Genomic DNA, 16729 nt, shown 5'->3' on the forward strand with positions numbered 1-16729 from the left:
AGCAACTCCCTGGCAGATGGGGAACCCAGTGCTCCAACCGGGATCCTTCTGCAGGTCCTTGCGCTTTGCGCCACTTGCGCTTCACCCACTGCTGTACTGCCCCACCCCCAAGAAATATATTTCTATAGGCCATGTGGTGGTGCACCTGGCTAAGTTCACAAGAACAAGGGTTCCAGTCCCTACTTAGAGAAGGAAAGCGTCACAAGCAGTGAAACAGTGTTACAGTTCTCTCTCTCTCTCTCTCCCTCCCTCCCTCTCTCTCTCTCCCTCCCTCCCTCTCTCTCTCTCCCTCTCTCCCCACTCCCTATCAATTTTTCATTTTCCTGTCAAAATAAATACAAGTTTTAAATATATATATATATATTAAAAATAGTTGTCATGAAAAAATTCATCAAAGCACTTGGTGATGAATCCATTTGTACACTTAGGAGTTTCTCTAACAAACAGTGAGTTTATCCCCATTCCAATTGTAAATGTTTTTGTCACTACATGAGAAAATAGAAAATTATAATTAAACTCACACTGATGTGGTTTTGAAATTACACCAAACACTCAGTGGTAGATAGCTGATCATAATTTAAATAAGTAGTAAAGGGGCTGGGCAGTAGCACACCAAGTTAAGTCCAGATAGTGCAAGCACAAGGACCAGCTTAAGATAAGGATCCCGGTTAGAGCTCTCGGCTCCCCACCTGCACAGGGGTGGTTGCTTCACAGTGAAGCAGGTCTGCAGGTATCGATCTTTCTCTCCCCCTCTGTCTTCCCCTACTCTCTCAATTTCTTTATGTCCTATCTAGCAATAACAATAATAACAGCAGCAACAACAATGGAAAAAAGATGGTAGTCCAGAGCTGTGGATTTGTAGAGCAGGCACTGAACCCCAGCAATAACCCTGGAGGCAAGAAAGAAAGAAAGAAAGAAAGAAAGAAAGAAAGAAAGAAAGAAAGAAAGAAATTTTAAATAAGTAGTATATCAGAATTTCTTATCTTGTTTATATTTCATTACTTTATTTATCCTTATTGTCCTTTTAAAATCTTTATTTATTTATTGGATAGAGACAGGCAGAAATCAAGAGGGTGATAAGGAGAAAGAAACACCTGCAACCCTGCTTTAGCACTCACAAAGCTTTCTCCCTGTAGGTGAGGATGAGGGGCTTGAACTTGAGTCCTTACTCATTGTAACATGTACACTCAACCAGGTGTTCCATCACCACCTGGCCCCTCCTTATTGTTCTTATTCCTATCAAATTTATTACTAAGGATGGGTGCCTGCAAGATAAATACACCTCTCCCAGTGCTCCCCTCAACCATTTTTTGAGATAGAGACAGACAGAAATTGAGAGATAAGAAGGAAGAGAGAGAGAAAGAAAAAAAACAAATAGAGACACCGTCAGCACTTCTTCATAGTTCATGAAGCTTCTTCCCTGCAGGTAGGGCAAATTCTGTACTGCACTATCTTAAATGCCTCCCTCTCCTGATTTTGGATCCAGGTAGAATAGCTTCTGACCTTGAACCTGGTCACTGCATATGGTTATGTATGTACTGGAAGACCACTACCTGGCCCTTTGTTTATACTTTTAAAACAAGTTGTCTCACTCATACACATACATTTTTTAAGAAAATAGAAAAATCACCATAAGATCAAATTATTGATTTCATAATTCAAGTATCTTTCTATATATTTTCTATTTAAAGATATTAATTTTAATTAGAAACTATTCTACCTGGATCCAAAATGAAATAAGACTGAATGTAAGAAAAAGTATTATTATCTATTGAATTAATCTATGAACAAAGACATTCTGTGGTATTTCCAGAAAAAGACCACAGAGACATACCAGTATTATTGACTCAGAGAAACATTGAAAAACAGAATAGCATCTGCCTTTTAAAAATCTCTTTGATATTTAGGAATAAGGTACAGCAAACTCCTGCCACAGTGAAGGAATCAGGAGAGGGAGGATTTAATAATGCAGTACAGAATTTGCCCAGATTTTGCTTTGCTGTTTCCAGCATTCATCCTTGATGACTTAGTCAACATCCCTGAGTTTCATGATGAGATGGGAATGTGAGAGTCATACAGATTCAGCAGGATGATATGCAAAAAGCTCAGAAATGCAGGCTTCATAGAGATACTGCATAGCCATGATAGTTACTGCTACATCTCTCATTAGAAATATAGAGTAGTGACTAATAAAATTATAGTAGGATATAGTAAAGTTTAACATGATTTATTATTACCAAGAATTTAATTATAATTTCTATTAATATAAAGTGGATGTTGGTAATGTTTGCTTAGTAAATGACTCCAAATTTAGTCTCAGGAATGATATTTCTGTAAGTACTAGTGTCTGTATTTAAATTAGGTAGGGGGGCCTGGCGGTAGTGCAATGGATTAAGTGCACATGGTGCAAAGCTCAAGGACAGGCACAAGGATCCCAGTTCAAGCCCCCAGCTCACCATCTGCAGGGGGTTTGCTTCACAAGTGGTGAAGTGGGTCTGTAGGTGTCTATCTTTCCCTCCCTGTCTTCCCCTTCTCTCTCAATTTCTCTCTGCCCTATCCAACAACACCAACCGCAACAACAATGGAAACAAAAAGAGCCACCAGGAGCAGTGGCTTCCTAGGTGCAGTCACCGAGCCCCAGTGATAATCCTGGAGGCAAAAATACATACATACATACATACATACATACATACATACATACGACCTGTACTTCATACATAGAGCTCACTCCATCTCTAGATTAGCTGACTTACTTTGGGAAGGCAGAGAGGGAGAGAGAAATGAAAGGCAAATGGAGATGTGATGCCCAGAAGTTGTAGTAGCAATGGTACACCAAATTTATAGTAGATGTCAAACGAACAAAGAGGAAGAATTAAAGAAACTAAGCAAGTTGACTAACAAGCAGTTAATTATAGAGCACAGAATCTGGACCTGCAGCATTATGTTGGAAGTCTATGACAAACAAACCAGTATCATTTGGGAGAGTTGAAGCTCCTTCAGTGTTCTTACATTAGCGTCAATTCTGGTTCTAGACAATAAGGGTGAGTTGGATCCCCTTATTCCACTACACTCAAATCCATAGATGTAAAGCCTTGTAAATAGTTTAGAAAAGAAGAATGTGAAGGTCCAGGTGGTGGTGTATCTGATAGAGCATACCTTCCTGCAGGGGGCTATGGGGTTGGAGCTTCTTGAGTGGGGAAGCAGTACTGAGGTTTTTCTGTGTGCATGTATATACACATATATACATATAGATACACATATATACATATACATATCCACTGAAACAGTAGATTTGTAGTGCAGGCACCAAGCCCAGAGATAACCACTGTGGCAATTTAAAAAAAAGAAGAAAAAGAAATATGTTAACAAAACTTTTCTAAGGAAAAGAAAATAAAGGAAGACCACCTGTTTTAAAGTACAGTGATTGCCACAGTATGGACAAAATAAAATAAGATGATACATGGAAAGCAGAATTATATTGCTTTTCTCAAGATCTGAGAAATAGAGTAAATTCAACACATAGTTACTATTTCCAAAATATGGTTTAACAGATTTTCGAGACCTATTTTATCATCACAGAATAAAGGTCACAAATTGCCAGAGCCAGTTCTGTGTCTTGAATGTCTAGTTTAACCAGAAAGATAGTGGAAGGACATATGGCCTAATTTAAGTATAGATTATGGATTTGGGACTTGTGCTTCAAAGTCTTTGAAATGGCTGAGGGTTTTTTCCCTGTAGGCTTGGCCTTATATGTTACTTTGACTTTAAATCTACTATATCTATAAGCCCTTTCTAAGCAATAAATAAAGTGCAATTACCCCTATGGCTATAAATCCAAAATTGGAGGATGGCTTTAAAATTAAGAGTACTTCCTTGGGCCAGTGCATAGGTAATCACTAGAAATATGAGTTATTAAAAAAAAATAGTTATGGGGAGTCAGGCGGCAGCACAGCGAGTTAAGTGCACATGGCGCAAAGCATAAGGATCCCTCTCTCCACCTGCAGGGGAGTCGCTTCACAGGTAGTGAAGCAGGTCTGCAGGTGTCTATCTTTCTCTCCCTCTCTCTGTCTTCCCCTCCTCTCTCCAATTCTCTCTGTCTTATCCAACGACGATAACAATAATAACTACAACAATAAAATAACAAGGGCAACAAAAGGGAGTAAATAAATAATAAATAATTTTAAATGCCTTTAAAAATACTTATGAGGACAACTGTAGATAAATAATATGCCTATGACTCTCCCTCCTTACTACAGCTGCCCATTCTCTTTGCACACTGAACCACAAATCATACCCTGAAAAAGAAAGCTATGGTTATCAGCCAGTGTATAAATTTATCTTTTACTTTATGATAATACAAACTACATTTTTACACATACAGCATTCTATTTTTTTTTTTTTTTTACATCCAGGCTCGGTGCCTACACTACAAATTCACTGTTCCTGGCAGCCTTTATATTTTTTTCCATTGTTGTTGTTACTGTTGTTGCTGTTGTTGATGATGTTGTTGGACAGGACAAAGAGAAATTGAGAAAGGAGGGGAAGACAGAGAGAGGGAGAGAAAGACACCTGCAGACCTGTTTCACTGCTTGAGAAGGGACCCTCCTGTAGTTCCCACATGAGACTGGGGTTTGAACCAGGATCCTTGCGCCAGTCCCTATGCTTTGCACTATGTGCTCTTAACCCAGTGAGCTAAACCCAGTGAGCTACCGCCCACCTCCTTTCTATTCTTTTCTTAAATTTTATAAAGCAGCACTGTATTGTGCATTACTTTGATGTCTAATTGAATGTGGATAAAAAGAAAAAAATCCTGTTAACAATTAACAATTTTATCAAATAGTAAGAATGAAACTCATTTTTTTCTACACTTTATCACACATTAAGTACTTACATTGACTTCCAGATCACTGTATGTAAATTTAATTCATTATTTTAATGGCAGTATAATATTTCACAACGTGTATGAATCATATTTTTATCATTATTATATTAGTGGATTTATTGTTTTGTTATTTCCTCTACAAATGGCAGTGCAATAAATATTATTTACATGTGTCTTTTCAAACACTTTTATGGCATATATATATTTAAAAATTATACCATAATTTAAATAATTTAATTTCCACACGCTTTATACCTATCCTATAAAATAGGAGACACTGGTATATTTTTAAGTGGTCTCTCTTTACTGATTTACATTTTGATGATCACTTACTGTACTAGAAAAGTTACTAATGGGAGTGGCCCAGGAGGCAGTACAATTGATAAAATGTTGGACTTAGAGGCATAAGCCATGAGTTCAATCCCAAGTATCACATGTGTCAGACTGATGCTTTGGTGTGTTCTCTCTCTCTCTCCCTCTCTCTCTCTCTCTCTCTCTCCCCCTCTCATAAATACATAACTATTTCAAAAAAAATTACTAGTAGTAAATACAGATAAAAACAGAATCATTTCTTGGCACGTAAGAGATCACTGTCACTATCGCCTAGGAAAGCATACTTCCAGAGGTCCCTCATCTTTCCACATACCACAAAATATTTACTCTTTCCCTCTCTCCATTGATTTAAACACTCAATGAATATTCTATCTCTCAACTCCCATTAAAAAAATATAAACTGGGCGATCCCCGGCTCCTTACCTGCAGGGGGGTTGCTTTACAAGCAGTGAAGCAGGTTTACAGGTGTCTTTCTCTCCTCCTCCTATCCATCAACAACAACAACAGCTATAACAACCACAACAAGGGCAACAAAACGGGAAAAACAGCCTCCAGGAGCAGTGGACTCTTAGTCCTGGCACTGAGCTCCAGTGATAACCCTGGAGGCAATATATATATAGGGTTAGAATAAGTAGAATATAGTAAAAAGTATTTTTGTACGTTGGTGGGATCAGAGTGATGGTTCTCCAACTTTAATATGCATCACAATTATCCAGGAAGTGCACTTAAAATAGAGTGATAGGTACCCTTCCTGCCAATACACTGATTATATGCTGAAGATCTGCATTTTAAGCAAACATATCCAGATGTACCATACTTTGAAGCATACCAGTAGGATTTTTACAGTTTAGAGTGAAATGAAATAAAGTTACAAAAGGACTTAAAAATGCAAACTAATATTTCAGATAAGCAGACAATGTGAAACAATAGATTATGTCAGTAAGGGATGACAGATCTTTGAACTTTGTTTTGACAGAGGGTTTGGCAATAAAATGATCATTTTGATTAAAATAAACACTCACAGGAAATGTTTATTAAATGAATGTGGACAAAATTCTGAAGAAGACAAATGAGAGGGACCAGGCAGTGGCACACCTAGTTAAGTACTCACATTACAGTGCACAAGGACCTGGGTCCCTGGTCCCCACCTGCAGGGGGAAAGCTTCATATGTGGTAAAGCAGGGCTGCAGGTGTCTCTCTCCCTCTCTCTCTCTCTCTCTCTCTCTCTCCCTTTCTACTTCTCCTTCCACTCTCCATTTCTCTCTGTCTCTATCCAATAATAAAAAAATAAATATTTTTAAAAGACTTAAAAAAAAAAGACAACTGAAAGCTTCCTGGATTGGGAGCAGTGTTTTTTTTTCACTGGCAATTTAAAAATAGTGACCCCAGAATCACTAGTTCAAGCCTCTGAAATGCTGTTATGATATACGTCACATTGATAATATTCATGCATATTGTGCAGGTCTGCAAGCAAGGCAAATGCAATTATTCCACAGATCACCCATGCAAACATGTACCAGAGCTGCAAAGCCAGAGCCAGATACCAGCCCTCAGAGCTAAGATCTGTGAGGACAGAGCAGACTCTTACATAATATCCCCCTCTAGTTAGTGGTCAGGCCTGTGATTAATGCTACATGACGGGCTTTGAACTTTCTGTTCAAATAGGTTCACTTGCCTTCGAGAATCACCGACAAGAGAGGGTGTGACCTACAGATTTCACTCTCAATAACCATCATTTTAAGACAAGGATATTCTTGCTCTATGTACTTGTGAGTAACGGTTCTGTGCCACCCTCATATGTCATAGACAAGTTGCCATAGGATTGTCAGGATGCTTGGTAAAAGGAGCATGCAAGACTTCTCAGATCCCAATCGCTGAAACAAACCACATAGAGAAGGTCGCCAGAGGGTATGTGCTGAGAGTGAGGGAGGCGGCATGTCAGAGAAAGATCAGCAGAGTCCTGAAAGAGCGGCCAGAGGGTCTGAAGTGCAGGGAAAGCGCTCTCCACACCACCATCTTCCAGCATCCCTGGCTGGGGGTCCCACGGACTCCAAGGCTCCCAGCACCCCACTATGGGCGGAAGAACTGCCCCACACTGGCCAACTTTCTGAGTTCAGCCAAGTGCTTCTGGCTACTACGCTCAGCCTCTGCCCCCCCCCATCCCCCCAGTCCTCATCCCAAGCCCAGTGGCATGGCACAAGGCTAGGGCGGGGGGTGGGGGTTGGGGGTGGTAGTAGCCCCACAGCCTCTTCTTCAACGTGCCCCCCATCCCTTCATCCCCTCCTAGAGCCTGAGGTGAGACGACACTCCTCTAAGCACCTGCAAAAAAAAAAAATCCGGCCACACTCTTCGCCCCAGAGCTATGGGGGAGGAGTGTGTGGGTGTGTGGGGTAATTCCCGACCCCCACCCCCCGCTTCAGGCTGAATGGCTCCTTGTCAATAAGCAGGAGTAAGTCAGGGACGGTGAACCCCGAGAGCAATCCCCCACACACACACCGACTCTCCCTCACCTGCTGTCATGGCCTCGGTCGCCTCCCAGCGCGCGCACACACACACTCACACCCCGCGACTCACCAATTCCAGGGTTCGCAGGAAGGCGAGGGGCTCCTTCAGCGCCCGGAAGGTGCCTGCTGAGGCCAGCTTTGAATGAAGGAGACAAGAGAGAGAAAAAGAGAGTGTGTGTGTGTGTGAGGATAAGAGGTTCGCCCTCCTCCCAGGAGGGTTCCGGAGAGGCGCCCCCACTCCGTAGCCCCAGCCGCCCTGCCAGCTTCGGTCCTACCTGACTCACAGGGTCCATAGCTCGCCCTGCCTCTGTTCCACACGCACCGGGTTCCCTTTGCGGTGAAGTTCGAGAGACACCACTGTCCTCTCCCGCAGGGCTTGGAATCCCTTTTCTGAAGATTCGGGAGGGGGGGGGGGCGAACCCCGGAGGCGTCCGGAGCAGGCAAGAGCTGGGGAGAGGGCGCGCGTCTTAGCTGGAGCTGGCCGGGCTGGGCTGTGCGCGCCTGGGAGCCAGGGCGCCGGGGAGCCGAGCCAAGCCCGCCCGGGAGCCTGGGGAGGGGAGCCCGGCGCCGCGAGGCTGCAATTGGCCAGATGTGCGCTCCTGGGGGAGCGCTGGGGTGGGCTAAGCAGCCATTGGCTCAGCTCAGCTCCGGGCAAACTTTGTGGTGGCTGCTGGTTGTGGAAAGTGGAAGGGTCCCTCCTGAAGTGAAGTTCCCTCCTGAAGAAAGGGGTTCCAGGTCAAGAAAGGTACCCACTCCCTCCACCCCCTCCACCAGGGGGAAGTGTAGACGTCCTGGTGACCTCTGAACATCCAAGAAAATGTTGATTCCTTCATCCCCAACCCACCTCTCACTGCCAAATCTTCAGGGAACTTTCTTCCAGGTATCAGGGCAATGCCAGTCCTGGAAATACATCAAGAAAGAGGATAAACGGGATCCCTACCTCCCCCCAGAGAATATGAGGGTAAGAAAATAAAACAGATTCAGAGGGGTGGGAAGCAACAAATTTATCTTAAATATGAAGCAATGTTCTCAGTAGAAATCTTCGTATTACTTCGACTTATATGAAGTCAAGAGCATTTTTTTTTTTTTGCCATTTGAAAAGTAAAAAACAAACTTAGGTGAAATTATTCAAAAGGAAATAGATCGTGAAAGGCTAAACAAGGAGTAAAGTTCAACTTCCTCTAAAACTTACTTTTTCTACTGAAAGCCTTTGTCTCAGGAACAACTCCTAGATGAAACACCCCATAAATGAGACCGTCCACCCCCAAACCAAACTAATCAAACAAGAAGAAACAACAAAACCAGAATGTTTTCTTAGAGTGGAAGTGGTTCCCAATATTTCCTCCCTTGATCTGCTAATTGTGCCAAAAGTAATACATAAAACAGCAGAGTAAAACACAAAACAGCAGAGTTCACTCAGAAACTAAGGGTTTTATAAACATTGTTTTCTTTAAATATTGCAACCCCCCCCCACACACACACACACAAGCACATTCTACTAGGACTCTTATCATTAGAGATGAAATTGAATGTGATGGCAGGGAAGTGGCCTGGCCAAGGTTATACAGCTAGCAGATAATAAAGGTAGAGTTGGATTCAAAATAGTAAAAGAAAAAGAAGAAGAAGAAGAATCAGAACATTTAGCCATTACACCATGGAGCTTATATGTCCTCTTCTTCCTACTCCCTTTGGACTGGATTCATGTATGAAGTGGTCTCCCAGCAACACAGATAGCCCATCTGTTTACTACAAAGATTTGCCAGAAAGGTTTGGAGAGGTGTGTGTGTGTGTGTGTGTGTGTGTGTGTGTGTGTGTGTGTGTGTTTATATTTCAAAGTGAAGAAGAGATGAAAATGAGTAGTTTGAAGTCTGGGGAGAAGATACAAGCCAAATCTGGATTTAAAAAGAGGAGAGAGAAAGTTTTCAGAGTAAATGACTGCTGCCCAACAAAAAACAAAAACAAAAATTTAGTGAGTAGGAACTCTAAAAGGATAGTTCTACCATCTGCAGTCAGCCGGTTTTGTTCCTACTGCTTTTCCTACATGCAGATAGAGACTAAAACCATTAAAAACAGTTATTTTAAAAATAAGCCATTACACAACTACAACTAGATGGGATGAGAACTGCCTTTATCAAGTACTTGACATTTGTGCTGCATTTTATGTGTATGATCTTGTGTGGAAATTCCTTAATTCCTTCATGGGCTCAGCTGGGTGTTTGTTTCTGTAAAATGGAGCTAAAAGTATTGCATCCACTTTAGATGGTGATTCTATGGACTCAGTGATAATTTGTAGGTAGCTTATCTGAAGCAGAGTCAGGCACATACACACTCTCCACATGTATTAATTGCATCTCTCTCTTTCTGCCTAAACCTCAGGAGAAGTCAAGGTAAAAGCTCAGAAACCTGCCTTAGAGGCATATAGACTATCACAGTCCTGTCTTGCTCTGCAGAGACAATGCATTTTGGGTACTAAGTGACTGGCTTTTTTTTTTTTTAAGTATTTTGTTACTACAACACAAGGTAACCTCGCTGAATTGATGCAGGTACCCACATGGCTACTAAATAACTATCAAAATTCCCTCCTGAAATTCACTCACTGTTCTGGCATTCTTGATCTCTCCATTATAGTTAACTAACTGGTGAAAGTAGGACATCATTTACATATATTCAGTAGTGATGGCAATTATAATGACTACTATCAATTGAATCCAGCCTCATCCCAGGCACTCTGATAAATGTTCTACATTTATCATTTACGAATCACCCCCCCAAGTTCCTCCTTTATTAATAGTGTGTCCATGCTTAGAAAAATTTAGTAGCTTGCTCAAGGTCATCTAAACATTTGCATCTCTTAAGATAGAATATGTGATTTATTTAAAATATTTCCTTTGAGCTGAGAATTTGGCACCAATGAAGTGTGATTGCTGAGTCTGTTCCCCTAAGACTTCCTTCACACCCAGTATTTCTCCTTGCTAATATGGTGGCAAGTTTTTTCCAGTCCTTCAAACATCATGTGAGATCTTCCAGAATTCTGGCAAATGGCAATGTAATCACTTAGACAACAATTGCACATTGTCAAAGGATGCTTTTCACGTTCCAGAAATGTATGAGCTTCCAACAGCTGCATCACCAAAATAACCCAGAGTTCCCTATCACATTTGCAATGTTAATATTTTGAAGAGTTTAGGGTTAGAACCTTATTTTGAGATCTAGTTATACCATTGAGTTTCCCAAAGAATTAGGTTGGTGGAAGAAATAGGAGTTAGGATGTGAAAAATGCCACAACTCTCAGTAACTGAAAGTGATCCATTTTCATCTATTCCAAGATGATGAAAAGATGTCTCTTTTACTATAACAAATCTACTACAAATGCACTACAGTCATATTAACTTTGATGGGACATTAGACCATTTCTAAAATTATTTAAATCAAATTGTTTCCAAATCCTTTCAAAACTTTCGTCTATTTGCCACCAGAGTTAGCTGTAGGACTCAATACCTATATGATTCCACAGTTCCAGTAGCCATTTGTTGTTGTTGTTCTTAAGAGTGTGAGAGACAGAGAGAAATGGAGTAGGAGGAAAGGCAGTGGAGAAAAAAAGAGAGGAGATACACCTGCAGCACTGCCCCTACTGCTGTGAAGTTTCCCCTCCACAGATGGGGACTAGAAACTTGAACCCAGGTCCTCAAACATGGGTGAGTCACCACTTGGCCTCAGTTTCCAAATTTCTTGTTTTGTTGTTGGTTGTTGTTTTGTTGTTTTATTCTCAATCAGAACTTATATTGATAGTTATGAAGGTTTCTTTGAGTTACTTAGGCCATCCAATCATATACTGCAATGTTTTTGTTTGTTTGGTTTTTGCCTCCAAGGTTATCACTGAGGCCCGGTGCTTGCACCTCCAATCCACTGCTCCTGGAGGCCATTTTTTTCCCATTTTGTTGACCTTGTTGTAGTTGTTATTCTTACTGTTGTAATAGCTGCTGCTGTTGTTGAATAGGACAGAGAGAAATGGAGAGAAGAGGGGAAGACAGAGAGGAGGAGAGAGATAGACACCTGCAGACATGCTTCACCACTTACGAAGTGACCCCCTGCAGGTGGGGAGGTCTGGGCTCAAACTGGGATCCTTAAGTTGGTTGTATAAGTTGTATATCAACAAGCAAAGAAAAAAAGCTAGTCCTTGCACTTTGTGCCATATGCGCTTAACCCACTGCACTACTGCCCAGCCCCCTGTAGTGGTTCTTAGTAGAGGACAATTTCAATCTTCCTCTTGGGAAACACTTGACAATATATTGTCACAGCTGAGGGTCGGTGCTACTGGTATCAACATGGTAGAAACTGAACTAGCTGCTTAACATGTTAGAATGCAGAAGACAATGCCCACAACAACAAAAATATATATATAAAATGTCAATTATGCCAATGTTGTACAACTCATTCAACAAGTACAAATGTGTTGTTAGCACATTTCTAGGTGCTGTATTCAGCTTGACTGGATCTTACCACCACCACCACCACCAGCAGCACCACCACCACCCACCGAGCTTGCACCACAGTGAAAAATAAGCCAAATTTGCTAAAACAAACAAAACTGAACTTGTAAAATAATCGTTTTGAATCTCAGAGGCTTCACTTTTAAATGAAAACTGCAAAAAAGAAAAAAAATGTATCAGCAATAGAACAGATGACTTCCAAGTCTGTGGCCCCAGGTTCAATCCCAACTCTCTCTACCTCTTTCTCTCCCACCCCTCTCTCTAATTCTTCTCTGTTTCATCACTCTCATTCTCATAAAAATAAGTATATCAACAAGCAAAAAAAAATAGTAACATGCTGCAGTATATGGATTTACATTATTTAAGCAAATTGATTCTTATTCTCAGGGCACAACAAAACTGGTTGTAACCTTCTTACATCTTTGTGGCAAAGAGGAAAAGGTAGCTTAAGTTTTTTTTTCATAGAAAATTAATATAATATGGTACACTAAATACTAGAATTGTTGGGAGACTATTAAACTATTATGTATTAAATGTCAGCACCTTCTGCTAACCAGAATTTTCTAAATCTTCCTTTAGTGTGAAAGAAATTGGATGTCTATGTAATCATTTCTTTGCAATTTTCCTTTGTATGGACTACTGACACATAGGACAAGGGGTGAGAAATGTTTTGAAGAATTCTAATTTTAAAGTGAATATAGCATATCAATTAACTCAAAGATCAAATAAGGCCTAAACTCATATTACTTAATTTCAGTAAAAACGGCTGAAATAAAATTTTAAATAATATATGTATGGTTATTTAGCATGAAACTTCATCACAAGAACCAGCAATATAGCTCACCTGGATGGTGTCTTTGCTTTGCCTGTGTATAACCTGGGTTCAAACCTGCCCTCCCTCCCACACTGGAGGAAATATATATATATATATATATATATATATATATATATATATATATATATATACACAATACAGTGGATATCATTAACCTTGTAAGAATGTATACTATTTCTCCCATTGAAAATGTAGGCGTATAGTAATAAAAAAAAAAAAAAGTCCTTCCCTGTGCAGATGACCTCACCAACGTTTCCTGGAACCTCACCTTTCCAGAGCCCTATCCCACTAGGGAAAGATAGAAACGGGCTGGGAGTACAAATTGACCTGCCAATGCCTATGTCCAATGGAGAAGCAATTGTAGAAGCCAGAAGACTCACTTTCTATACCCCCTTCAAAAATTTTTTTTGGTTCATACTTCCAGAGGAAGTAAACCGGAGGACTCGGTACCCCTATTCCACCAGGACCCAAAGCATTTGTTACCAGGAATCTTGTTTGTTTTTTTTAATATTTATTTATTTTCCTTTTTGTTGACCTTGTTGTTTTTTATTGTTATTATTGTTGTTATTGATGTCATCGTTGTTAGATAGGACAGAGAGAAATGGAGAGAGGAGGGGAAGACAGAGAGGGAGAGAGAAAGACACCTGCAGATTGCTTCACTGCCTGTGAAATGACTACCCTGCAGGTGGGGAGCCAGAGGCTCAAACTGGGATCCTTAAGGTTATTGTGCTTGGCGCCACGTACGCTTAACCCACTGTGCTACTGACAGACTCCTGGAATCTTGTTTTTTATACTAGCAACAAAAGGGAAATGAGTCTGGAAAATACCAGAGAAGCCAGGCACTGTTTCTACTATCTGAGAGAATAGAGGAAAAAAGGAAAGACCTCTGGAAGTAGCAATAGGTGTAAGGATGGCACAATATATATTCTTTTTAAAAAATATATTTATTTCCTTTCATTGCCCATTGTTGTAGTTATTGTTATTATTGATGTCGTCATTGTTGGATAGGACAGAGAGAAATGGAGAGAGGAGGGGAAGACAGAGAGGGGGAGAGAAATACAGACACCTGCAGACCTGCTTCACCACCTGTGAAGCGACTCCCCTGCAGGTGGGGAGCCGGGGGCTTGAACTGGGATCCTTATGCCGGTCTTTGTGCTTTGTGCCACCTGCGGTTAATCTGCTGCATATTCTTACACGGTTAATCTGGCACTGACTTATTAAAGTACTGCAACAGTTATTATTATGATTACTGTTATTACTATTATTTCCTGGGCTCAAAAATTAATTTTGGGATATTAGAAGTGAGGGCAGGAGCACTGAAAAAAGGAGGGGGGTATATACATGCACATAGTTAGATAGATAGGTAGATAGATAGATAGATAGATAGATAGATAGATAGATAGATAACAGAATCAGCTCAAATCAGTGACTTTGGGAGAACTACTGCAGTTTCCTATGGAGGAGATGGGGATACAGAACTCTAGTGCTGGGAACTGTACTGTATTATACCCCTGTTATTGTACAGTTTTGTAAATAAATGTCAAATCACTAATAAAAAGACATTATAAAATAAATAAGTCTTATGTATAGTAAATAACATTTATGATTATACCCATACCCTCATAAAATTTCATGAAAAGATTATATACAGTTTCTTCTTTTTTTTTTCCTCCAGGGTTACTGCTGGGGCTCAAAGTCTGCAGTACAAATCCACTGCTCCTGGAGGCTATTTTTCCCCTTTTATTGCCCTGGTTGTTTTATTGTTGTGGTGGTTATTATTATTCTTGTTGTTACTGATGTCTTAGTTGCTGGATAGGACAGAGAGAAATGGAGAGAGGAGGGGAAGACAGAGTGGGAGAGAGAAAGGCACCTGCAGATCTGTTTCACAACCTGTAAAGTGATCCTCCTGCAGGTGGGGGCTGGGGGCTGGAACCCGGATCCTTACACTGGTCCTAGCACTCTGCACCATGTGCACTTAACCCACTGCACTACCACCCAACCCCCAAAATACAGTTTCTATGTAAAGTTTGAGAATATGACAGACTTTCAGAAAATACCTAATCTTCTTGCTAAAACATCAATTTTCTCTGGAAAAATGAAGATAAGCACTACTGTTTACTACTACTATAACTATTGCTATTATTCTTCCATGAACACATGACAGCACAGTTGGAAAAACTCCCTATTTCAAAGGTTCAGTCTTACTACTTATTCTGGTCTTTCATCATTAGTGTGTTCTCCAAAATGCTCATCATTTTTGACATTTTCTTTGGCTCACTCCCATGTTCTCAAAGATTAATGGATCATAGAAGCTTTGAATTAATCTCGTAACACTCCTCACAACAATTTCTGAATGAGATAAAAGAAGTCCAAGGAATGGAGACATCTTGCCTAATTTTTTCTTCGCTGTGAGAGAACCTATCATAGAAAGGTGATGCTAGAAGTTCTAGAATTAGGTTAACTGGCTTCTTCATGTCCTAGCTCTGTAACTGTGTAGCCTTAGAGGAAATCATTTACTCATGTCACTCAGTTTCTTTATCTGTAAAGTGGGGATAATGACTGCACTTCTCATGATACATTATAGGACAGAATAATTGAATAAACATAAATAAAACAATCGGAAGAACATCTAGCACAGCCAGGCCAATACACATAGCTACAAAAAAGGTCAATAAATGATACCTATGACAACAGTGAAGAGATAATCTGTATTAGCACTGCAAGTAATCAGACAACATCACTGACAGATGACACTTCTAAAGACCATTTGTTTTCTTCTCTTTTCTTTCTTTTCAAAATTCTCATTTCTTTCTGCCAAAATTCTCCTCTCTTCTCAAGCCTGGTAGTTGATCTTGGGGATTTCCCTAGGAGGTTATTAAGAGTGTTAGATCATTTAGGATAAGGAGACAGAATAATGGTCATAGAAAAGAATTTCTATGCCTTGAGACTCTTAGATTTAGTCCCCAATATGACAAGTCAGAAAGAACTGAGAGCAGTTCTCTGGTAAAAAAAAAAAAAAAAAAGAAAGAAAAGAAAAACAGGAGAAAAAAAGAAGTTGAGTCTTTTAAAACTTTTTGGTAGAAATTCAGATACATAAATACATCCTGTGAAAATAAAATTATATGACATAAAAAGTTATAACTTCTTTGGTGTTTATTAGCAGAGGTTTGGCAGAAATGCTTTTATGATTTTCTTAAAACAGTTTTAAATGGAAATATTTACTATCTCTAATAATTGTATTCTTATTTTAGGGGATACACACATACACAGCTGATGATGGTAGGGCAGATCAGATGGATTATTTCATATCTTTAACAAAAGTATGTATTTCAAAATTAACTGCATTCTTTTCACTTTGTTAAATTCTCCAGATGGTCTTGAGACCTTGTGTTATAATATGACAAAACTGCACTTGCATCTGCTATTTAAAATTAAAGAAAAATTTCAGAATTGTAATCTATAATTGTAAGAGTATATTTTAAAAGAGCACATTTACCTATTCTTTTTTAATATAACCTTTAAGTAAAAAAAAACAACCTCAAAATAACTCAAATATAAAACATTACAAAACTGAATCCTTTGCTGCTTCATGGCCATATTCTCTATCAACCTTAGTTTTTGTTTGTTTTTTGGTGTGTGTATGTGTGTGTGTGTGTGTTTTCCATGTAACTTGACAACTGTGTGA

At 39.9% G+C, this 16729-nt stretch overlaps 1 protein-coding gene across 1 annotated transcript in view; it reads right to left on the reverse strand.

Annotated features, from left to right (window-relative positions):
• SYNPR (synaptoporin) overlaps nt 1–8240 on the reverse strand; it is a 384773-nt gene extending 376533 nt beyond the window's left edge. Inside the window, exons 1-2 of the mRNA XM_007520608.3 lie at nt 7995–8240; nt 7790–7855 (exon numbers count right to left, since the gene is read on the reverse strand). Of these exons, the coding sequence (XP_007520670.1) occupies nt 7790–7855; nt 7995–8012 (84 nt within the window). The 5' untranslated portion in view covers nt 8013–8240. The remainder of the gene's footprint in view (nt 1–7789; nt 7856–7994) is intronic.
• Nucleotides 8241–16729: the final 8489 nt, after the last annotated feature.

The sequence above is a fragment of the Erinaceus europaeus genome, chromosome 12 (genome assembly GCF_950295315.1).
Source record: "Erinaceus europaeus chromosome 12, mEriEur2.1, whole genome shotgun sequence".
NCBI classification, from domain to species: domain Eukaryota; kingdom Metazoa; phylum Chordata; class Mammalia; order Eulipotyphla; family Erinaceidae; genus Erinaceus; species Erinaceus europaeus.